Here is a 22932-nt window from a genome sequence, read left to right as displayed (position 1 = left end):
AATCCCAAGAGTATCGCTATAAATATATATTGACATCGTCATTGTACTGTATTGTCAGAAAATTATAAATGTATTATGAATATTATCTGTCCAAAAGTGTATGTAGGCGATCGAACCTATCCTGTCCACAGCGAAAAATCCATAGCAATTCCCATCTACCAAAATGAATCAAACTCGACAGGATCCGGGATCACTCGCTACACACCCTAGGACCTCAACAACCAATCTACAATGCAGTACAACCAACCCCTCTATCCCAATTAGTAAGCTACAATACCAGCCAGTTTTTTAGCTCTCTCAGATAAGACGGCAGGTTGTTTAGGCAGTTGTTTCTCGTCTGGTGATAAAGGTCCAGTGACGTTGGTACCGGTCAATCGGAAATTGATAGGGTCGTGAGACTGACGTCAAGCATAATCAGCATACCCAGGTTTGTGCAATTTTATACCCTATCTTGTGATGAACAGTCAACTTACTGTACCTGAGTAGTCCTCCAGAGCAGTCTTTCTCAATTCCATCCTCTCGGGACTAATCCCCTCAGCAGGCTTATAGCAGACATCTTTTCGACACATATCAGTTCCAACTCAAATATATCATCATCGTCCAATCCAGTCCAAGCCAAGCCTAGTCAATTGAACCAAATGTTAGATGGTAGAGTTCGACTTACAAGTAGCCACCCTAGGTCTATCACCCTCCGCATGCGCCCCATAATGTACAGTCCTACTATCCCACAGGATCAAATCTCCCGGTCCAGCCTCTATTTTGACCCATTTACATCCCTTGTCGTAAAACCACTGAAGGGTCTCTTCAGGATAAGAATATGAATCTCTCCAATCCCATCCATCAGAGGGTTTCAGGTGTTGATGTTCTGCGAAATATTGGTTGTATAGTGGGAAAGAACCGTCGAGGATCATCAATCCACCGTCTTTAGGTCCGTTTGGTGCCTATGCCAACATCACCCAAATATCAGAACTTGATTCGAGATGTGATAACTGAATTGACGTTCAGACAAAAGGTATAAAAGTTGATAGTCTAACTCAACTGACCAAATTGGCTATACCTTGAATACATTCTTTACCTGTCCTATTTGGACTTTGATCGACATGAGGCCATGGTTCACCTCTATCACCTAGATCTTCATTTTTGAAAGGAAGAGATACGTTCACTCCGTCTACACGTAATACCAACAGCAGACAAAATCAGTGAGTCTGACTTTGTCCGACTGACTCAGGAGATGTTTGGATGTCCAGACTGACCATACGAAACCAACAATTCATCCGTTCCCCAAATCTTAGCAAAAGCATCTATAATCCCTTCTTCAGATCTTATATCCCACGCCCATTGTTCGTGAGCTGCTCCATGTCTGTTAAACAAACCACCTCTGATCAGAGAACACACCAGAAAAAGAAACAAATCAGCGAGGTTATTATCATATACCAGTAAGAATCACATTACTCACTTTGAAAACCAAGGTAAATTATCAGGTTTCCAAGTACTCCTATCATCCTTATCAAAACCTTTACCGAAACTTTCCAACCATCTATACGCTCTATCTTCATATTCCCTTGCTTTTGAAGGTGGAATCACATTCTTTACTACTGTCCACTATAACGATTAGAATATTCAAAAGTCAATATACGAGTATGTTTACATTACGATATCATTTACATCGACCAATATCATACGACTCCTCGGAGGGTATCGAGATGAACAAGAAGGATCACTCACACCTTTAGTTTTCAGTTCTGGGAAATGATCTTCTTCATGTCCTCTCAATTTCAATATACCCGTTGACTCTCCTCCGGTAGATGTGAGAGTGGTGGTCGTCGTAGTTGAACTCATCGTGGTACGATTCAATCTGATATATCGATAACGAGTAAGAGCCTCGATACGGATGTATGATAGTAAGCTATCTAGCAAAGGCAGTCGTAGAATATGTATATAGTTATAGAGAGAGAAACCATAAAATATCCTCTATCTATAATCTAGCCCCAACTCAGCTACCTATCATAATCTCTTTATAGTCTATCCTGTTGCCCACTTCGGCTAATAAAAATCACTCGTTATGACAACATCTCACTGTCCAACACTGAGAAAAAGGCCCGAGCTCTAACCGTGCGCTCTAGTCGGGCTAATCCGATACTGCGCCACGGACAAACCTCGGGGGAAATCAAGCCCTACGAGTAGCCGGTGTCAGATCGGGAAAAGCGACATCGACAACAATTACGAGTACTGTACATGCATGATGTTATGGAATTACCACGATACTGTCCATGGTCCATAAGTAAACCGTACAAATTACATACACACGATACACACCTGATCACGGTGAAAAGGAAAAACAGGGGAAGAACGTCCGTCCAGAAGGACCGCACCGATTTGGTTATTGTACAAATTGGATCTGCCTTCTTCCCTTTTCCTAACGTATCAAAAGAATTTTACTCCACCTGAACACCTGATCATGAGCAAGTTGGAATGGTGACATCCTTCAATGTACGATCTTTATCGAATAAACCCCAGAACGGCTCGACACCACCATATTGGCTATTTACGCAAGGGGATGTAAAACTCTCAGCATTTATAAACATTGGTAATAACAATAGACAACTATCAACTCACGCCTTCCAGGGTTCATCGAAAGCTTCGAAACTGTCAGAACAAGAATCATACCATCAATAAGGTTTGCTGGCAACAAAGATTTCATGTATGAGAATCACTCGCTAGAAATACTCTGTGCCATTGGCATTTGCTTGACAGACGTAGGTATCAAGGAAAGCTAATTTCATAACCAAATTCGTACTCAGCTCAGTCCATTCATGTGTGGGCTCTCTCTCAAGCCTAGTGCGATACATATCGACACAGATCCACTCACTCTGCAAGTTGGCCAGACTAGCTTCACCTTTCGGACCACCAAATCCACTGTTCGATTCGGTCGCATTCATCGACTCGGTAGGCCATCCGGTCTCGGCGATGTAAACATCGGGTTTGTTAGATGCCAAAGATGCAGGTTCAACATCGAATTCCTGGAAGAAGTCCCAGGTCCATTGAGCTGCGTCATCGATTGATACTGATCCAAACCATCTATATTGTATGTACCACAATCAGCAATCAATCGATTTTCATGGATCGCTCGAAGTTTTGGTTATATAGCAAGAAGCATGTGATACTGTACTCACGGATGAACATTAGCCATAAAGTAATCAATCCCCTCACCCAACGTCTTACTCATCACACTACCTGCATCACTCGTTCCAACAGGTAAGGTTTTACTTAACCCTAATCCAGCGATAGCACTCTTGACCTCTGTTATCTTATCTGTTATAGTCTTAGATGCTGAGAGGTATATAGATGAAGTGGTGGAGTCGGTACCAGCGGTATTGAGGATATACTCGTTTCCGACTGTTATCTATATCCACACTTTATATCAGTCAACCGTCCATATTCTTCACCAGAAGCATTGCAAAACTCCTAATCAAGCGACAAGGATACAATAATCGGTAGAATCGAGGACAACAACGCTAGACTTACCCCTGATACATGATCTGTTCCATACGTCTTTAGAGCATCTTCAACCGCTTTCACCTGATCATTATATGCTTCTTCGTTTGAATCGACATCTAAGTTCGGACCACATCGTGCACAGATCAGTATACCAGGACGATCTTTCGCATTATCCTGCGAAAGATGATCACTTACAAATACCCAGCCAGACGGTCATATCCACCTTGGTATCTTGAATAGCTTGTAACACCAGCGCAGATTGATTACAATTTGCTCCGTATAGCCTCAATCTAGTTGTCAATTGGGATAACAACTGATATAGTGGAGAGGAATGAGCAATATCCAAATGAAAAGATCAGCTGCGACTCCCATCCCAGATCTGCCAAACCTACCTGGATGTCCCTCGTGACATTATTCTGAGAAGCACCACACCAAGGTAACAGAGCGTCCTATACGGCAATTGAAACAGAATCCATGATCAGTACATCTACATCCTCCCGATAGACATCATCAATACCACGACTTGACTGTTTGTTAACCACGAAACTACTCACCTGAGGTGTATAAGCGAACCCCCAAAAAGACTGATGTAATCTCGAATCTTTATCGAAATCACTCGGATCATTCTCATTCTTAATCGTCGTCGTCGAATTCCCACTCCCACTATTACTACTATTCGAAGAATTGCTATCGTTGTTGTTGTTTTTGTTGACTTGACTAACCACCACTCCCACAATTATACCTATCAACGCCAATACTCCCACAATCCCACCAATGATAAACCATTTCCTCTTTCCACCTCTTCCTCTAGGACTAGTCTGAGTGAACCCCTCCGACTTATCTGTCATTGGATAGTATTCTTCAGAAGGGATATTCTGTCTTGCATAGTCGGCGGCGAACGGTCGAGCCGTACCAGTACTCTCGCTCATCAATGGCATGGTCGCTCCTGCTCCTGTTGCGACGGCGGCTGGGATACCAAGTGAAGAACGTGATCTGTGAGGAGGCGAGGGTAGGTCTTTGTATGATGAGGAAGTGTGAGAAGGAGATCGTCCGTCGTTATTGAGCAGATGAGGCTATGAACGATAAGTATGAGTATAGGTCTTTAGAATCCGGACTGAGAGCTTGACGGGCAGCGTAGAGTTTGAGTGGAGGAGAAGATCGCTCACTGTAGGATACCTTGCGTCTCCAAAATTATCGAAATCTGGCAGTCAACCGTTCATCCGAATGACCAGTTGGATCAGCGAAAGGGAATGATGGTGAAAAGAAAAATACGGATTGACAGATAAAACGATCCAGCCGTTGATGAAATTCATTAAAGGAGAGTTGTAAAACAGAAAGCAAGAGAGGTCAGCACAGCTTTCCTCAAGTGGGTCAATCGATGCAAGCCAAGGAAGAAGCGACGATTAATAATATCTTGGCTCATCTCATTGATATACAGGATCCAACAAGGGAGTATGTAGGTGGTATCTACCATCACTTGGCGACTCTTTGATATCCGATCACAACCAGCCCAGTCGTGATGGTAACTTGGTAACTCCCCTAGCAGTTCTGAAACATCAACAAACGAGAAACTCACCAAATCCTGAACTTCTTCCATTCCCCATCGTGACATCTGGATAATCTGTATATCTCCCTTCTGGTTCTCCCTGTGATTGAGATGCTGCTGGACCGAATCCTGGTACGATCGAATATCGCTGTTGTTGCGATGACATTGTGCGAGATATGGTATCGTATGTTCTGCTACCTCTTGATACGAATGGGCTGAGGTGGTATAGTATATGAACTATAGAGCAGGATGTATTATTTGACTCTCATAGATGAATCAGAAAGTCACAGTGATTATGATAAGTTGATAGAAAGGTAGATTGCAGTGTTCGACTGTACAGTACATACGTATTCCTCGATCCTTCTCCAAAGGACCTTTACCCTCACCTCACCTCTATCCTTTGTTCACCCGCACAGATACACCTTCACCCTTTCCCCAATGTATACACACAGTGCAGATGGGAGACCTCACATGTCATCTCATGTCACATAACGGGATGGATACGAGCATCGCCAAGGATATTCCTTACACTTGCACAGCCTTGATTGTTATCAAAACTGTATTGATTCGACACAAGGGGAAAAGACAGGCGCGGATGAAATAACACTTTAAGCATAAGCGTTTAAGCGTTTGAGCGGTGTCCTGCATCCTGTGTCGTATGTCATATGCTACCAGGGCAAGATGGCGTTTCAAGGAAAGGACAAAAACGGGGTGTCCGCTTCTTACCGCCGGTATTCGTTGCAAGTACTGTGAAATACATTCTCTAATTGTTATGAGGATATAGAAGGAAAAACAAGACCCTATAAATCGATGTCCAGTCCAATACAAATCAGGCACAACGCGATCCAATCAACTGTATTTCAAAAATCTTCCACCTGGATATCTCTGAGTCATCGACATTGTGGTTGGATCTGATGACTCTCCAGAAGTCATTAATGGGTTGGAAGTGTATGAAGACCTGGCTTCGTAGAAGGGAATAGCAGGATGATAATATCTATGTGCAATGTACAATGATCAGCGATGAGTACATCACTCCAAAGAGAAAGGAGAAAACATGGACATACGATATATCCACAAGATGATTAGGGGCATTGTATGTAGCCTTGTAGGCTGCTCAGGATGTCGAGGCGAAAGAAGATGGGGTAGAAGACGTAAAGGAAGTTTGAGAGGAGCTAGGTAAGGTGGACAGCGGGTCTCCAGAAGGGGTTGCTTGTGCCGATTGCAATATCTCGTACTTCTTCCACACATGACATATTAGCATATCCGCTTCGTCACCAAGGTAGGAAAGTTGATACTCACGGTATCTTCCATCCTTGTGTAGATCGGATATCCATCACTGACCAAGGTTTCCCTGGAAAGCTCACTCGACCTTCTTCCTCCGAAATTTCCTGCGTCGCCCATCCGCATAATTCTATCATCACTTACAAAGGGAATGGTGGCTAATGGATTGGAATATGAGGATGAAGACGAGGACGAGGGGATGGATGGTTGAATCGACCATAAGGGTGTCGAATCCAGTTGATCAGGATGTGAGGTCGGACCAAGTGGATGACTGGGCGACAGGAAGAGTGAGTCGCTGGCTGGTACAGAAGGTGATAATATCTTAGGATTGGTCGGTATGATCATCGGACTAGGATTAGGGATGATCGGAATGCGGGAATGTGAGGTTGAAGAAGCGTTGGCAGCATTCGGGAGAGGAGGCAGTGGGGGATGTACGGAAGCTGGTTTGCTTCTAAGGAGCCAAGATGGAGGTCCACGAGGCTTTTCCACTGTCCTCTTGTCTAACAATATGATAACGTCAGCCTCGCTCAGTACAAAGAGAAAAGTTAAACTATAAGCGGGAGAAGACGGTATCCCCAACTGGACTCACAGTGACACTCTCCTCTCCGCCTCTTACTCCTCTCCTTCTGGCCTTGCTCTTCCCCTTGACCCTGTTCCGCCTTTCTCTTGTTCTTCTTCTTGTCTTTGGTCTCGGACGAAGAGGTGGAAGCCGAGAAAGACTGCAAGACAGAAGGACCAGGAAGGCAAGGATCCTGTGAAGACTTGGTCCGTGATGCTACCAAGTGATCAGGCTCGGAGGACGGTTGATCTCGACGTGGTGGTCGAGGTTCGGAATGTTGATTTCGTGATCTCCTACTGTGAGTAAGGTCACGGATATGGGAGAAGCGGAATGGGGGAGTCGAGGGAAGCAGATTGGCTGAAGAGCCAGGTTGGATCTGGGGCAGGAGCCGAGGAGTGTTGTTATTCGTCATAAAGGAATTACGTCTAGTTGAGTATTGGGGAAATGCTGAGATGATGTAGTATTCGAAGTTGGTTTGATAGGAGAAATCTCTGTGAGAGGGAGAAGAAGGGTTAGATAACTTTACATGGGAAATTAATAATTCGATATTTATGTTCATATCCATTTCGTGTTCACATTTTCATGCTTATCCCCCACTTCCTTTTCCATGAATCCAATCATTGACAATCATTCCGTTCCCATCTCGTCCAAATCATCAGATCCATCATCGACAATGGTTCATCGTCCATCATTCTTTTCCCCACTCTGAGGAACGATGGAAAAAAAGGTACTTCGGTTCCCATTCTTGTTTCCATCCATAATTAATTCTATTCATTGTTGAATTGTTTGTCAAAGGGATCTTCTTCTGATGTTTTAGTAAACTAGTGAGATGGAATCAATTTCATCCGGAGATGTAGCATATACTTGATCTCCGAGATAATCAACACTCTTCTCCATTCCCACGCGCACCGACCTGGATCCTTGATCCTTGATGGTGAACAAAAAGTGGGAAAACACGTTTCAACGATTGAGTGGGGTGGGGTCGAAATGTTAACAGGTTGTTCCTGGTATAGTGAATCACCTAGTGGATCGATACAACATTCCCCTCGATGGTATGATGATACGGTCAGACATCATATGTCAGTAGTCTAGAATATGAACAGTTCGCCTCGAGGATGATTCGTCATCCTCATCCTTATCCGATGGAAGGAAAGAGACAGATAGATCTGGCGATTCGGCAAAACTGATTAGTCCTACATGATGCAAGGGTAAGTTAGCATATTTATAACCAAGTGATACTCACTGTACACATATACTTGGTACCGTACAAGTCACTTCAAATTCCGGTCATACACAGTGCGATGCATTGCAGTTCATGACTAACCCTTTTCAGCAAGGTATCACAAGTCTTCTGTCCTCCTGAGAGATCCTCCTGGGAACTACTCAGTGATCGTAACAACCAAAAAAAAAAAAAAACACACGGTCCATGAGGGTATCATATGCTTAATTGATTTTGTACACTTCGTACCCTCAATTCTCGATGATCAGCATGGAAAGAAAGATCGAAAGGATGATAAAAGTTAAAAGCACGATCAGTAACGTTATGTTTGATGGTGATGGGCTAGAGGAAGTGATGGAAGTGATGGAAGTTTTGTGTGTCGATTTGATCTGATTTGTTTTGATCTGATTTGATTTGATGGGATTCATGAAACTTTGATTAGGATCCATTGAATGTATGGGCTCAAGCTTACTGTACTTTTGATGTTCCCATGAGCACAAGCATTGATGGAGGATGTTTGATCGTTAGAGATGCGTGCGTGAGCTGAGCGTGATGCATCGAGTTGATCCAGCGAAACAATTGTGCAATGACGTGGATTTGATTCATCTTATCACTCTCGCTTCATCTCCAAAAAAAAGTTGAACAACGATCAGTAGTTGATACCAAAATTTTGCGCACTCATCTTTCTTCTTTCACTTCATTCACCCACCCATTGAAGTGAAATATACCAATGTCATACATATGATTTCAAGTTAACGATCTTACGATCTCGTCTCGTAAGTACCGCTCTCCCTCATTTCATATCTTCTCTTTTTTTTGGAGCAATGAACAATTCTACTCGTTTGATCCAAAGAATTTTAAATGATGAAACCGATGACGAGACCTAATCCCTCTGTCTCCTTTCTTTCGATTTTCCTATATTCATTCTTCTTCCCGATCGGTTCGTCCTATTCGTTCTGAATGGGGCGAATCGGTCCTCGTGTGGAAGAAGGTTCATAATGGATGAAGGGTCGGGGGGATGGAGAAGAGGGACGATGCCGAGTCTTATTACTAGTTTGGCGACTTTATTTCTGATACAATATCTTTTTGGATCAAACGCATTTCCTCTACCTACCTCTCAAAGTTATTTCCTGGTGGAAGCTGATGTCCTTGATGTGGTAATAGCCATTCTTTTTTTTCGTATTTTTAGGTCTAGGCTACATCTAGTTATTCAGTTGCCTCATTTACACATACACATACAATGTCCCCATCTTCACCCGCCGGCTCATCCTCCTCGTCTCTCTCTGAGGGGTATACAAACGTCTTACTGGCTTTACCGGACGGGACGATACCACCAGATCACTCGGATCTACGATCACATACGATATCGTTGATAGGTGGTTACCCTACTTTCCCACCTTTGCCCAATACCGCACAGATACCGAAAGACATCACCTGTAAAGTCTGTAAGAAGTCTATACCCCTTCTTGCGCAGGTGTATTGCCCTCTGGAAAATGGCGAGAACGATAGGACAGTGTATGTATTCGCTTGTTCGAAAGCCGGTTGCCAGAAGAAAGATGGAAGGTGAGCTATGCATCGACTTCGTTCTTAAAGAGTTATCGCTGATTATGCTGAATGATAATAGTATAAGAGCTTTCAGAGCTTCGATACGGAACGAGGAGTACGTCAAGGATGTAGAAGAAAAGAGGAAAGCCGCCGAAGCTGAAGCCGAGAAAGAGAGAGAAAAGGCAAGGAAGAATCCTTTTACGGTAAGTTAATGAGTACTGTTTTTGGCAAAAATAGTGCAAAGCTTATATACTCGATATTTGGATACAGCTCTCGACCGACGATCAGCCGAATGGTTCTGCTCTCTTTGGTTCGGCTCAACCACTTTTCGGTGCTGCCCCATCCAATCCTTTCGCACCGACATCCATTTCCACTGCTCCTGCTCCAGCTTCAATAGACTCAACCGCCGCAGACCTCTCTAAATTATCCATATCCCCTTCTTCCTCACCCACCACATTTTCACCGCCTATACCAGCTTATCAGCCTGCACAGTACCTGACGACCATCGACGAGTACCTTCCACCACCCGACGAAGTGGAGTACGAATCTTCAAATGATGACGATGAGAACGCAGATGAAGAGCTAAAAGGTGTAATGATGGATGACAATTTAGAAAGACTATTCTCTCAAAAAGTCGACGAAGTCTTCCAAGGCTTTGTGAAAAGGTTGGAAGGAAGCGACGGAGGATTAAAACAAGTTCTCCGATACGATTTCGGTGGTATCCCTTTACCTTATTCCTCTCAATCACCTATCACTCGAAAACTCTTTCCAGGATGTGAAAAGCCTCTAGGCAAGAATCAAGAATTAGATGTCAATTCGTTGTATACGATTGACGAGAAGGTCATCAAGCGATGTGAAGGATGTGGAGGCAAAAGAACATTCGAATTGCAATTGACCCCATATTTGATATCCTTATTGAAACCCGATACGATATCTACTACTGGTCAAGGAGGAGATAAGAAGAATGGTCAAGAGAAATTGACGGAAGAAGAAAGGAAGAAGGAATTACAAGAATTGGCCCAAAAGATAAAAGCTGGTAACGCCGACGGCAATGATGAGACGGAGATGGAATGGGGAAATATCATGGTATTTGGATGTGAGAACGATTGTATAGGTTTGAATGAGGAGGTTGTAGGTGTAGAGTGGGAGATGGGTTTGTAAATTATATATCAAAATCGTGTTGTATGTCTAGTATAAAATGTATGAATATGACATTTACATTTACTCCCTACTCTGTCGAATCGCATCAAGAATTCACTGAATATTGGATGAGAATTGCCATGACAGCTAATCGACTGCTAACCTTCAGTAAAAGACCTGTATGTTGATCGTTGGTACACTGTCTGAAAATATTTGGCAGAAACACCTTTGATCCTCAATGGATGCACTGCTGCTCTTTTTCTTTGCTTTTCACAACCTTTCTTGGACTTGTGCATACCGGGTAAGAGTGGTTTCTCCATGGTCTACATCATATATCCCACAGTTTTACAACAGCCATAAGGCAAAGACATATCGAAATGAAGGGTTGTCTTTCTAAACCCTTGCATCGTAGATATCGAATGAAGAAAGGTTGACTGTAAACCCTCAATGCAGGCTGTGGTAAGTAGCAAGCGTAGCTTTGAGCCTTTTGCAGGCGAGGAGGATGATCCTATCATTTTGGAAGGTGACAATGAGCGTAACTATCAAGTATCATCCCTGACCCAACAGGATGCTGACTCGTCCCAGGGCGCTGCGAGCTCAGGGGTCTTTCAAGAATCTCAACATGATACGGTGTATAAGACTGGAATGTCATTGTCTGCATTTGCCGAAGCCCTTCGAGACAGTTGTAAGTCAACCACCAACGAGCTCATTCCACCCCCCTGGATGGGCTCCCATTTGCGCCCGTACAGCTGGAGGACGGTTCGCCTACAGTAAATTCGCCACGAAAGACGAAGATACAGTTTGTGAACTTTCAGACTCAGGAAATCTGATCATCAACAGATCAGAAGCGTTAGACTGGCTTATTACGTACGAACCTAAAAAAGGTAGTTTGCATGACCTAGTTGATGAATGGTGTTTGAAGACATCTTCAAAATCAAACCAGGGAAAACGACCATGATACAAAGGGGTAGAGACGTTGTTGGAACAATTCATAGAGGTCTCTTACAAGTTGGTGATTTCCTTTTTCACAGCTTGACTGAACAGGATCAACAGCCCCAATGGACAAAATCACAATTGAAAGATCAGAGAAGTGAAGAAGGGATGAGAAGCCTGACTGAGAAAGTTCTGTACGCTTGGGCAGGTTGGCAGTTTGCGGTCAATGGTAGGAGTTTACATCATCATCCAAAGGATTCAAATCAGGCAGATCGGATCAGGCAAGGGCTGAGTACTAGCAAGAGAAGAAAGGCTTAAGACAGGGCGCCGACCGTAAGTAAAATGGAAGGATAGGAGTTCTTTTAGATGTGATGTGATATTGGAAGCTTGTTATTCATTGCGATTCCTGGCAGATATTCTATGCATCCGTTGTAACATATTTTCTTCTACTTAGCGGTGCTCTCATTCGATTTTTATAAAGCTGCTTCGACGTCGGCCTGGAAGTTGAAAGTACATACGATCAGTTGGGCTGCTTGACTGAAGAAGAAGATCGGGTGGAGCTCGTTGAAACTCACAACTTTGCTACTTCTAGCAGGGAACCAAGTGATCTTTCCATCCTTGACGAGGAACTTGGAGAAGTTCTGAATACAATATCGTCAGCACTCCGAACAGCATCATCAATGTGATGTGAGTGAGGGAAGCACTCACCCAATCAATGTTCTCCACAGGGGGTTGAGAGTTTTCTTTCAAGTATTTCCAGATTGGTTGAGTCTCAGGTCCGTTAACGTCGGCCTGGATGTATCAAATAGGTGATCGATATGTCAGCTGATATATCTACTTCAACGAGACAAGGACGTGACTGACCTTTTTAGCAATTGGGAAAGTTACACCGTAATTCAATTGACAGAATTGTAAGACCTCATCATCGGTTCCTGGTTCTTGAGCTTTGAACTATTGCATGTAGAGTCAGCCATATGATTTGTGATGACTAGATGGCCGTTTATGAAAGATTCAGAAAACAGAGCGAGGCATGTATTTCTACTTACCTGATTACATGGGAATCCGATGATGACTAATCCTTTATCACCGTACTTCTCATGGAGAGCTTGAAGATCTTTGTATTGAGGAGTAAGACCTATATACAGGATATACATCAACATCATGGAGAGCTATACGCCAAGAGGTAGTAAAATGAAACGCACCACACTTGCTCGCTACGTTGACAAACAACAAAGTCTTATCCTTGAGATCGGACAAGGCGATTGATGATTTGGGGAGTTCGACCTGAATATTGCCGACCTCATCAACGAGATGGACGGGTTTGAAGGAGAGGGGGTGTTTCAGGCTAGGCTGGGACTCACGGTGTAGGAGTAAATATCGGACATCGTGACTGGTTGTTCTGGTGAACTATATGGTGTCTGAGAAGGATAGAGCTTAGAGATTGGATGGAAAATGGAGAGTGTTTATGGTGATTTCGTCAGTGGTGAATCACGTCAGAGCTGCAACGGATTAGACCGATCACACCGGACATGGACATGGACATGAACATGACAGCCGTGGGAAACTAAACGGGAGGGAATGTTCGTACATGTTCCCAAGAACCAGTGATCAATGCTGAAGCGCTTGCTTTCACATCGCACCATACTCGTAACGTATATATACCCACACATGTCGGCAAGTCACACATGACGATCCTTGCCCTCAGGATGTTACTACATAATTGATCATCCCGACAATACACCTGACCGGACGGGATCAGGCATCATGGCATACTCCAATCACACACTCCCATCCGACCAACCCCCTCCCTCTAAGAACCCAGACTCATGTCCAACCCTATGAACTCTCTACCACCCCCTATACAGACTGGTCCTCGACGAGGCGAGCGGCCAGATCCAGCAGCTTTGACGAAGAAGCAAAAACGAGCTGCTCGGGACCAGTTCTTACTGCAAGATGGACTATTCGTCCGAAAAGTGATGGATCTCGTTCATTCAATCGATACCAGCCGCGTTACCGAACCAGAAGAGGTACCTATAAATCTACGATATTTCTTCAATCTACTCAAAAGGGACGATCCGAATGACCCTACGAGTGAGAAATTGTTAAATTCCAAATGTACCGAGAATATCATCTACCTCATAACTTGTCTTACCGTCGACCTACTAAACCTGAAAATACCTAGGAGAATACTGATTGTCGATCATCAAACCAATGTCGGTGTAAGATGTGATAGACCAGGATTAGGATTCAACTATCATGCGATCAGGTTGATAGGGTTGATAAAGTCAGAAGAATTGAAAGGGATCTTATGTTCTTTAAGTAAGATAGGAAATGGATGTCAGGGTGACCACACAAGTATAAGTGGAAATACACATACGGATAACAACAAGTATCGAGAAGTATTGACCAGAGGTGGATTCGAATTTGGTTATCTGTCCAATCACAAAATCAAAGGATACAATATCGGTCCGATAGGATATAATAGTATCGAAGATATAATTCAGAATGTTGAATGTCCAATGACGAAATTGAATTATGGATATATCCGAATGGTCCTGACTAGAGTGAAAACCCAACTCATTGTCGCTCGAACCGAAATCGGTGAATAGATGTCAAACTATAAATCACTTTGCTTTTACGCAAATGCAGAAACACCTAACCATCTATAAAAATAACAATAATGGAATGAGCAACAATACGGCTAAACTAAAATACGGTGGATTAGCTACAACGATCAATATAGGTTTAATCGAAAATCTCATCCCGACCTATCCACATATGACCTATCCACATATTGAAGAGACTCATAGCGATAATTTACCTTCGATTATCGTTCAATTGAATGGACCGAACAGCACGCTCAGGTTCCCGCAGTTGCACCTGGATGTAGAGATAAGTACGGGAAATGTACTGGTGGTACCGTTGGGTAATCTCCTACATCATTATGTCGTACCTCCTGCTTCACAAGCTGATGGAAGGCAAGATCAGAAAAGGTTGGTGATGGTATGTTATACTAGGAAATGTATAGAAGAAGAGTATGAGCGTAGTAGAAAAGGGAAGAAGTAGATGATAGGAGAATCAAGATTCCAATGGGATGGGGTGGGATGGATAAGATCAGAAGAAGTAACGATTTTTGATAACGATTTTTATGACTTTACACGAACGATATTTATGTCATATGCAATTACCATGTATCCTTCTCGAGCTCCCTGTATGCTACTCATGTGGATCTGGTGGATGCATTTTGATACCAGGCAGAGAGACGGATTCCACTCACGACGAAAAGGTCACTGGTAGATCTACAAGGAGGGTGTGCCATCGTGGGAAAGTGGAATGAAGTCCTCCGAACAACGAGCCATGACGTCCATCTAGCTGCAGAATGCAAGTCAGCAACAGGTATCAACAACGATTGTTCCATACATCTTCTACAACCCTCAATAACCATGCCAGCCCCTCAAGACTGTCAAGAGGAAGGTCAGTACGCTTCAGCCTAGTGTGCCTGGTCCTTAAAATGCTGAACATTCCAATGAATAGCATGTGCGATCCAGTCATGTCTGACTAAGAACAACTATAACGAATCAGCCTGTTCATCCTATGTCGAAGCGTTATACAGATGTTGTCAGAAGATGTACGAGACTACGAACGATGATGAGAGTAAAAGTACGGCATGTCCTATAAGGAGTGTGGTGGAGAGGAAGATGAAAAGGATAGAAGCTGAGAAGGGACAAACTGGACAGTGACAGGACGAGACCGAATAGTGTATTGGATGGCTTGAAGGGAGACAAATAATGTTGCGGTCATATATCTATCCGTAGCACAAGTGTGAGCTCGGATCTCTTCTAGACATCTCTTTGAGTGTGTGTCACTTTCGGAAGCAGAACCGACATTTGCTAATTTGTTTTCATTTCCACAGCCGTAATATCTGCATGCACTTTAATCAACTCACTTCCATTTCATCCTTCCCCTTCCCCTGCTCCTCCCCTTTTTTCGCTTTCTGATCATCCTCATACAATATCGATCTCTTAGTAGGTACATACCTTCCCTCAGCCTTTCCTCTCGCTACTCTCCTACTAGCATCGACGTTCTTCCCATCAATTTTAGAAACGATCAATTCCTCGTCATTTATCCTAACTTCATTCCAAGCTTCCAATATCCTCGCCGTACCGAGATAAAGTATCGGTCGAACACTATCAATCTGATCATCCAGCCTCTCACCTGTCCACTGTTCATCCTCTCCAAATGGCGGACAATGAACTTGTAAGAACCTAGTGAGAGACCATGAAAGAGCGGTAGTAATCACCGGAGCGAGAGTTGATGATCTATCCATCCTTGTCTTCTCTGTTGAGCCTGAGACTGAACGGTATTTCTTCAAAGCGAATTGTTTACTTAGATTAATGGTGTAATACGTTTTATGGCTATTCAACCATCCTAACCCGTTTGTACTCGATACACTTATCTCCCCTTGTCCATTCGTGGACTGGTTGTCAAAAGTAGCAATTGGTTTAGACGAATCATAAGTCTTTGAATTTGATGCCATATATCGAGTCATACCTCCTCCGCCGGTAGGTTCAGCAGCCCAAGAAGGGGCTTGTATATAACATTTCAACTCTCTATTCAAATTTGGGTTGAGACGGTCATTTCGGAGTCGTCGTCCGACTTGATCGAATTTGTATATCTCGAGATTACTTGGACTGGAAGGTGTTGGATCGTATAACGATTGAAATCCATTGGAGACGCTCATTCCACTTAGATGAGGTGTTTGAAATACATCCTCTGGAGGAACAGAATCTGGTGACGTACCATTCGGAAACTCATCCTCATCGTTGTCGTTGAGATTGTATAGCTCATCTCTGAACAATCCAGATACTGACGACTTTTCTAACTCCAAATCCGGTAGGGTGATAGTCGAAGGTAGAAATCTCGGATGAAGCACAAGATCACTCTGAGAACTGGTTGACGGGTTCATAGCATCACTATAGGGGTTCAGTGATTTACCTAATTCATCCCAATCCCAGCACTCAGCTTCGAGTGAAGAAGGCGAAGAGACAAGAAACGAGTTGAGTCCTGCATCAGGTGGTTGATACGCATATTGATATTCGTACTCCTCTAGACCAACGTCGGACATCTCAGTAAGTAACGATTCAGATTGTGACTCGGATTGGGGTCCGTGAGACGGACAGAGGGGCGAAGCTATATGAAAAGAGAACAAGCAATTCTCACATCAACATCCGAAGGCTTTATACTGTTGCGTAAATCGTACGGTATTCACTTACACTCGGTATCTTCTCCATTCACTTGACTTGAAGACGCTTCTTCCCGTTTGGGAAGGATATATGCGTACTTGGTTGACCTATTCATATCGATGATTGTACCTGAAAGAATTCATATACTGTATGTATAGATACAAATGTCGGCACATATATCCGCTCAAGCACAGAATGGCTCTATACCACCAATTGATATACAATAGTATTGATCTTGTTCGTTCTCCCTAATACAGCGGCATGTACAAAGACACCAATGTGAGAAGGCCTTCCATGGGAACGCCCCCCAGTGCTCACGAAGGCGTTTGGATCGGAATGACACAGCCACACACAGATCGCTTCGAACAAGTCCTGAGGGGTTTCTAACATAAGAGGAGAAAGTTAGACTGCAGTATACTTTACAATTCACGCTTCCCTCAACAAAGGATCTCTAAACGTCCGACTTCCCAGACAGATACGCATACCCCAGGGGAATTGACATTACCGTATGACCGAGGTTTTTTTGATATACCATACATCGTACAAGATCAACAAGAAGCAATAGTAAGTACTTTTTCATCTATGACAGTCCCTTTCCACTTATCCATAAATTTACCAGCGGTCCCAATCAACAAAGACTTATCGATCCTTTTCTTAGACTCAGTCGAGTTTAAAGTCCCGGTTGGTTTTTCCATATTTAGCTGATGCGCATGCCAGTGTACAGACCAGAGTAAACTCCTTTCAAAGACCGACAAAATCTTATTTGAAGCATCTCTAATTGGTAAATGTCTTTCTTTAGCTAGATAACTTTCTACCACCCACTCGTCAGGCAAGGATCTGATCATAGCTCGTAGATGACTTGAATTGAAGGTAGGTCTGTAGGAATTCATCAACTCTATGCAATCATCTCCATGTATCTGGAGAGTCTCCTATGAAGTCGTATGGTAGAGATATCCTGTTCGATCGGATCTACGAGTTTTGAACCTACATTTTTCCCTGGATGGGGATGTTCGCATGGTCCAACTTGGAGGAGGGATAAATTCGACCGTTTTGTTAGAATCTTCAAAAACCTTTTTGGCCAATTGATCCAGCGTTTCGGTAAGTTCTGGTATTTCCCATAAAGGGATGTCTGTACGTGTAGTTTGATTTCGGCTGGATACCGTCAATTGAGAATTATCTGGTATTAGAGCATCTGAATATGCGGTATCAGTGATAATATCCTCATATTCCCCAGAAAACCGATCTGTTCGGGGACATTGACGTACAATAATCAGCACTAACACAGTAAGTATGTCATAAAGAGCAAATACTGACCATGAACGGCATCCTGCCATCGCCAATCTATCGTTGTATCTTCGCTCATACTGATGGTATTTGGAGTTTGAATTGACTGATGAGCTAATCAACTAGAACATATCTCAGTGGAAGGGCACATGCATATATATAGAGAGTCGAGAGTTTAAAATCGATCGGATCAAACTCAGACAGCAAGATCCTTTGACGAGGCAACTGGCGGAGTTTGATGACGTTGGGGATTTGACGATTAGTATTTCCCAACAGGAGACGACTCAATCAGTGAAGCTTCTCAAGAACCGATTACCGTACATCATATAGCCATGGTAGTGCTGATTCACTGCATAATGAGTATCATTCCAAAATAGTTTACTCCTCTGCTTTATGCTATTGACCCGATTGATCATAGGAGTCTACAGGTTATTGAGAGCCATTGGGAGCAGAAGCAACAGTGAATTTCCCATCTTTACTTCTTTCCCAAATATCCGAGGCATTTGCTCTGCCATCCATTATCGTACAATCAGCTGACGAACGACGACACAGTAAATCTTTTTCAATTTGCATGGATCACTTACAAAGGATAATGCGTCACACCCGATCCACCTCTATCCCCACCCACCAGATATTCGCACCCCTCCTCCCCTGCTCTCAGTCCATGAGCGTATCTTGACGCGCCTACCCCTCCAGGAAAACCGATAAAGTCGCCCTGGGAGACAGCTACTTCTTCAACTTTATGTTCTTTCTTCTCACCCTCTCCGTCCTCTGGACCTGAAGAAGCGGGCTGGAAAGGATTGAGGATTGGAAGAGAAGCGTCGACCAGTTGGAGGATGGCTGAACCGGAGAGGATGTATATCCATTCCGTGTTAGAAAGGTGATAGTGAATTGCCTAAATCATATTACAACGGGTTGGTCCAACGACGAACCTATTCTACTAAAGGTGTGTGCGAGTTTACACTTACGGTAGATTCCATACCTGGACCTATTGATGATTTATGGACGGCTACACCTGTGTTTGCCATTCCGACTATTTCATCGGTACCACCATAAGTCAGGACGATGCACAGTGTACATCCTGATAGTGCAGGGCGGGACATACCTTTATCGGATAGACAAGTGGTCTTTCTAAGAGCATTGGGGTTCCTCCAATGAGGCATGGGAAACATGCTTTTGTCGATATCATCAGCTTTGAGTACAGGGTGAGGATGGCTGGGAAAGGAACTATTGAAGAATGAATTGGACATGGTGAATGCGAGTATAAGAGTTTATCAATGATGATCTCGATAGATGAATAGGTGAGGGGATGAAGCTGATTCTTTCTAACCTATGCATGTATTATATATCTTCTATCTGTGACACGGGGTATGGACTGTGGTTGACTCAACTACACCTGTACTCCATGCTGTACTCGTACCTTATCTTCGGTGATGCGGGCGGGTGATCGGATCCGCTGATTTAGCGTGTGCTTGAATTACGCTAGATTAGATAAACATCCTGAATAACGGGACCACGAGGGGGTATGAGCCAACCAAGTGAAAGGTGACGGTCAGATACATTACATCCTAGAGTACTGCTATGAGTATAAGATATACTGTAATGCATGGTAATACAAGTGAGGTCCCACTCCACATAGATGCTCCATACCGCTGCATGCATTTCAAGATACAGACTGTGTTGTTCATTTACAAAGTCTTCTCAAAAACATCCCTGATCCCCAGTCTACCAGGTACGAAAGGTAATTATCAGCCATACCATTCGATTTCTTTAACATGAAATTGGATGTGTCACGGCCGCTATCACTCACCTGGGATAACAACACACATCGATCCTCTCCCTCGTTCCTCCCATGAGATACTCCAGTCCGTCCGGTCCAGCTCTGAGCGAATGCGCAAATTTGGAAGCTAGCACCCCGCCTTGGAATCCCATAAAATCCCCTGATGCAATCTCATGCTCCTTCACATTGCTGCTACTGGCTTCTCCAGATTGAGATGTGACTCGTCCTACTATTCGACCATTCTTTGGATCGTCGGAGGTATCGAAAGATTCACTTGCATCTTGGAGTAGAAGTACACCTGTACCGGATAGAACGTAGAGCCATTCGGAATCCTGGAGGTGATAGTGGATTTCCTATAATTCAATTCTTTATTAATAACATCCTCTCACCAATCACAGTACCGTGATGTTATGAGAGATAAAGGAATGGGTTTGAAAAGGACGTAAAGACTCACGGTTGATTCTCCGTTGGGTGGTATGCGCACCTTATGTACACCCAGACCTTTCATACCCGCTACGACATTCAACATCGTTCCAAGGAACAAGAAGGAAGTCAGAGTATGTTCAATTTCGTTACATAGAGACCTGATACACACCCATATCCGACATACAGACTCCTATCCTCTCAGCATCATTATTCAACCTATGCCTCTTCGATACCATAGATGAATCGATTCTGTCTGATTTGATCAATGGAAAAGGGGGGTTTGAAGAGGCCATGATTGCTGAGGATGCGTTCTCTCGAAGATAGGGCTGAGGAGATGGAATTTATATCAATAGGGTCTTCATGGAGATCGCTCATGCAACAGACTGGAAATGATTTGTTGCTTGATGTTGGATGGTTGACTGGGCTCACCGGTTATGACCGGATGCCGATTGTGGGTGACTATATTGCAGTTGGGATAAAATGGGAATAAATGGGATCAGGAAATATTCGAGTGACTCGCTTTCTGGTCCTTGCTTGCATCTGGGAGGATAGCTTTATACATCTCGAAGTGACAGAGCATTACCAAAGCATATCTGACCATAGCAATACTTTATACCGCTGTTTCTCCCGAACTTCTCCTACTCCTCTCCCTTAGCGACTGACTGACCCTCTCTTGCACTCACTCGATTCGAGAACATCTCCAAAATGGCCGAAGTAGCCCCCCCACAACCTATCGAGACCGATCAACCTCAATCCGAAATCCCTTCCGAAACGCCTCAAGACCAGCAGCAACAAGATGGAGATGTGGATATGACGCCGAAAGGTAAAGACCAGCAGGAAGAGAAAGAGAAAGAGGACGAAGGAGAAAAAATACCTGAGGATGCGTGTGAGACGCTGTATTTGCAGAATCTGAATGAGAAAGTTAGGATACCAGGTGAGTCGATGTGTCTGTTTCCTTCACTCATGTTTCATGTCCCACGTTCACATATGTACAATTGCGGATGACTGGCGACCTCATATGCCATCTTCCATTCATATACCTTCGTCAGCCTTATATCCATCCTTCTCTTCCTTGAGGATACTTTTACATGTCTACTTATACTAAATATCATGTTCATTTTCATTCCCAAACAGTCATAACCGAAACCCTCTATTCCCTCTTCAAGCCCTACCGCCCACTCCAACCCGTCATAGCTCACCGTAACGTCCGAATGAGAGGTCAGGCATTCATAAGTTTCCCAGATGTCCAATCTGCAAATGAAGCGAGGAAGGACGTATCGGAATTTCCATTGTACGGTAAACCCATTGTAAGTTGGTTCTCATACACTTCATACATTTGGAATGGATCTCGTCAAGCACAGAAGATAGAATAAAGGCACCTTACGTGTGTAACACCATCGCAGAGGCTGAACTGACGATTTGTATGTATATAGCAAATATCATTTGCCCGTGGACGATCAGATAGTATAGTCAAGAGATTAGAAGGTGATGAGAAGTTTGATGAACACAAGGCTAAGAGGTTAGAAGAGAAGAGTGAGCTGTCTCCCTTCTCTGTCCCCCGAAAGGAGTTCCTTCAGCTGATGATATACTCTTGTTATTGTTATCGTGTTGTAGAAAAGAGGAGACGTGATAATCCACTACGACAGAAAGCTCAAGCCAAACTCAAAGCTGGTACGTTCGCCTTCGCCTTTACCTACCATATACAAGTCACCATTTTGTCCAATACGGTTTTCTCTACTTCATAAGCATACCACTTGAAGCTCAAGCTGACATTGATTGTCTTATTGATATTATAGAGGAAACCGGTGCTGCACCAGCTAAGAAACAGCGTCTCCAAATGCCTGATGAATACCTACCACCCAATAGCGTATTGTTCATCCAGAACCTCCCTGAGGGAACTACGGCGGACGATCTCAGAGAAGTCTTCGAAGTGTACGTCAAAATGTCAATCCCGCTCTAAGACGACTTCACGCTGACTTGACCTTTATTTCGGGGTATGTTACAGACACGCTGGATTGGTTGAAATCCGTACCATCCCAGCCAAGAAGGATATTGCCTTCGTCGAGTTCGCAGACGAGAATGCGGCGACAGTCGCTAAAGATGCATTGCATAACTTCAAGATTGATGGTGAGACTAAGATGAAGGTGAGTCAGGCAATCTTACTACTACATTTGATTGAAAATTTAGAATCGAGCTGATCTGGTTTGATATAGGTTACATACGCAAGGAAGTAGACAGGTTAGAGATCCTCTGTTCATCACATACGAATTCACCAGAAGAGAATCCGTCTCTTTGAATAATGCTCTGTATGCAAGTTTGTAACAATTAGCTTGCATTAAAGTAATATCGTAACATACGGTTATTTTTGCTCATCTCAATGTTTGAGCAGCAATTTGCGAACACTGGTAATTTGGGAAGAGACCAGACCAATCAGAAATTGTGAAAAAAGAAATTCATGCTTGATGGATGAAGAATAAG

The 22932-nt window shown here is 43.5% G+C and overlaps 15 protein-coding genes across 15 annotated transcripts; 6 read left to right on the top strand and 9 right to left on the bottom strand.

Annotated features, from left to right (window-relative positions):
* Positions 1-260: 260 nt before the first annotated feature.
* V865_003277 (uncharacterized protein) lies at positions 261-1839 on the bottom strand (the record flags this gene model as incomplete). Its single annotated transcript, XM_066227074.1, has 7 exons — positions 261-398; positions 474-556; positions 665-941; positions 1044-1168; positions 1254-1378; positions 1457-1602; positions 1726-1839. 7 exons carry the CDS (start codon positions 1837-1839, stop codon positions 261-263), a joined length of 1008 nt encoding a protein of 335 aa, XP_066083171.1.
* A 617-nt stretch (positions 1840-2456) lies between these two features.
* V865_003276 (uncharacterized protein) lies at positions 2457-4436 on the bottom strand (the record flags this gene model as incomplete). Its single annotated transcript, XM_066227073.1, has 9 exons — positions 2457-2541; positions 2617-2646; positions 2719-2773; positions 2870-3078; positions 3174-3403; positions 3526-3614; positions 3694-3811; positions 3891-3947; positions 4053-4436. The coding sequence occupies 9 exons, from the start codon at positions 4434-4436 to the stop codon at positions 2457-2459; spliced, it is 1257 nt and encodes a 418-aa protein (XP_066083170.1).
* A 1722-nt stretch (positions 4437-6158) lies between these two features.
* On the bottom strand, positions 6159-7443 carry V865_003275 (uncharacterized protein; the record flags this gene model as incomplete). Its single annotated transcript, XM_066227072.1, has 3 exons — positions 6159-6281; positions 6344-6825; positions 6915-7443. The coding sequence occupies 3 exons, from the start codon at positions 7441-7443 to the stop codon at positions 6159-6161; spliced, it is 1134 nt and encodes a 377-aa protein (XP_066083169.1).
* Positions 7444-9343: 1900 nt separating this feature from the next.
* Positions 9344-10809, top strand: V865_003274 (uncharacterized protein; the record flags this gene model as incomplete). The annotated part of the gene is made up of 3 exons (XM_066227071.1): positions 9344-9666; positions 9728-9851; positions 9919-10809. The coding sequence occupies 3 exons, from the start codon at positions 9344-9346 to the stop codon at positions 10807-10809; spliced, it is 1338 nt and encodes a 445-aa protein (XP_066083168.1).
* Positions 10810-11235: 426 nt separating this feature from the next.
* On the top strand, positions 11236-11746 carry V865_003273 (uncharacterized protein; the record flags this gene model as incomplete). Its single annotated transcript, XM_066227070.1, has 2 exons — positions 11236-11473; positions 11538-11746. The coding sequence occupies 2 exons, from the start codon at positions 11236-11238 to the stop codon at positions 11744-11746; spliced, it is 447 nt and encodes a 148-aa protein (XP_066083167.1).
* Positions 11747-12194: 448 nt separating this feature from the next.
* V865_003272 (uncharacterized protein) lies at positions 12195-13106 on the bottom strand (the record flags this gene model as incomplete). Its single annotated transcript, XM_066227069.1, has 7 exons — positions 12195-12218; positions 12297-12362; positions 12430-12513; positions 12586-12672; positions 12768-12856; positions 12924-13005; positions 13083-13106. The coding sequence occupies 7 exons, from the start codon at positions 13104-13106 to the stop codon at positions 12195-12197; spliced, it is 456 nt and encodes a 151-aa protein (XP_066083166.1).
* Positions 13107-13485: 379 nt separating this feature from the next.
* Positions 13486-14330, top strand: V865_003271 (uncharacterized protein; the record flags this gene model as incomplete). Its single annotated transcript, XM_066227068.1, has 2 exons — positions 13486-13549; positions 13615-14330. The coding sequence occupies 2 exons, from the start codon at positions 13486-13488 to the stop codon at positions 14328-14330; spliced, it is 780 nt and encodes a 259-aa protein (XP_066083165.1).
* Positions 14331-14406: 76 nt separating this feature from the next.
* V865_003270 (uncharacterized protein) lies at positions 14407-14787 on the top strand (the record flags this gene model as incomplete). The annotated part of the gene is made up of 1 exon (XM_066227067.1): positions 14407-14787. One exon carries the CDS (start codon positions 14407-14409, stop codon positions 14785-14787), a length of 381 nt encoding a protein of 126 aa, XP_066083164.1.
* Positions 14788-15164: 377 nt separating this feature from the next.
* V865_003269 (uncharacterized protein) lies at positions 15165-15461 on the top strand (the record flags this gene model as incomplete). Its single annotated transcript, XM_066227066.1, has 2 exons — positions 15165-15195; positions 15256-15461. The coding sequence occupies 2 exons, from the start codon at positions 15165-15167 to the stop codon at positions 15459-15461; spliced, it is 237 nt and encodes a 78-aa protein (XP_066083163.1).
* A 197-nt stretch (positions 15462-15658) lies between these two features.
* On the bottom strand, positions 15659-17079 carry V865_003268 (uncharacterized protein; the record flags this gene model as incomplete). The annotated part of the gene is made up of 2 exons (XM_066227065.1): positions 15659-16911; positions 16995-17079. The coding sequence occupies 2 exons, from the start codon at positions 17077-17079 to the stop codon at positions 15659-15661; spliced, it is 1338 nt and encodes a 445-aa protein (XP_066083162.1).
* A 433-nt stretch (positions 17080-17512) lies between these two features.
* V865_003267 (uncharacterized protein) lies at positions 17513-17809 on the bottom strand (the record flags this gene model as incomplete). Its single annotated transcript, XM_066227064.1, has 1 exon — positions 17513-17809. One exon carries the CDS (start codon positions 17807-17809, stop codon positions 17513-17515), a length of 297 nt encoding a protein of 98 aa, XP_066083161.1.
* Positions 17810-17893: 84 nt separating this feature from the next.
* Positions 17894-18327, bottom strand: V865_003266 (uncharacterized protein; the record flags this gene model as incomplete). Its single annotated transcript, XM_066227063.1, has 2 exons — positions 17894-18207; positions 18279-18327. The coding sequence occupies 2 exons, from the start codon at positions 18325-18327 to the stop codon at positions 17894-17896; spliced, it is 363 nt and encodes a 120-aa protein (XP_066083160.1).
* A 350-nt stretch (positions 18328-18677) lies between these two features.
* Positions 18678-19498, bottom strand: V865_003265 (uncharacterized protein; the record flags this gene model as incomplete). The annotated part of the gene is made up of 6 exons (XM_066227062.1): positions 18678-18756; positions 18833-18860; positions 18937-18963; positions 19008-19143; positions 19217-19281; positions 19354-19498. 6 exons carry the CDS (start codon positions 19496-19498, stop codon positions 18678-18680), a joined length of 480 nt encoding a protein of 159 aa, XP_066083159.1.
* Positions 19499-19936: 438 nt separating this feature from the next.
* Positions 19937-20747, bottom strand: V865_003264 (uncharacterized protein; the record flags this gene model as incomplete). The annotated part of the gene is made up of 4 exons (XM_066227061.1): positions 19937-19973; positions 20059-20381; positions 20483-20541; positions 20624-20747. The coding sequence occupies 4 exons, from the start codon at positions 20745-20747 to the stop codon at positions 19937-19939; spliced, it is 543 nt and encodes a 180-aa protein (XP_066083158.1).
* Positions 20748-21159: 412 nt separating this feature from the next.
* On the top strand, positions 21160-22688 carry V865_003263 (uncharacterized protein; the record flags this gene model as incomplete). Its single annotated transcript, XM_066227060.1, has 7 exons — positions 21160-21388; positions 21589-21761; positions 21888-21987; positions 22069-22125; positions 22251-22386; positions 22460-22598; positions 22668-22688. 7 exons carry the CDS (start codon positions 21160-21162, stop codon positions 22686-22688), a joined length of 855 nt encoding a protein of 284 aa, XP_066083157.1.
* Between the last annotated feature and the right edge of the window lie 244 nt (positions 22689-22932).

This window comes from Kwoniella europaea, chromosome 1 (genome assembly GCF_036810445.1).
Source record: "Kwoniella europaea PYCC6329 chromosome 1, complete sequence".
Classification (NCBI taxonomy): Eukaryota; Fungi; Basidiomycota; class Tremellomycetes; order Tremellales; family Cryptococcaceae; genus Kwoniella; species Kwoniella europaea.
This window is presented reverse-complemented; position numbering and strand designations above follow the sequence as displayed.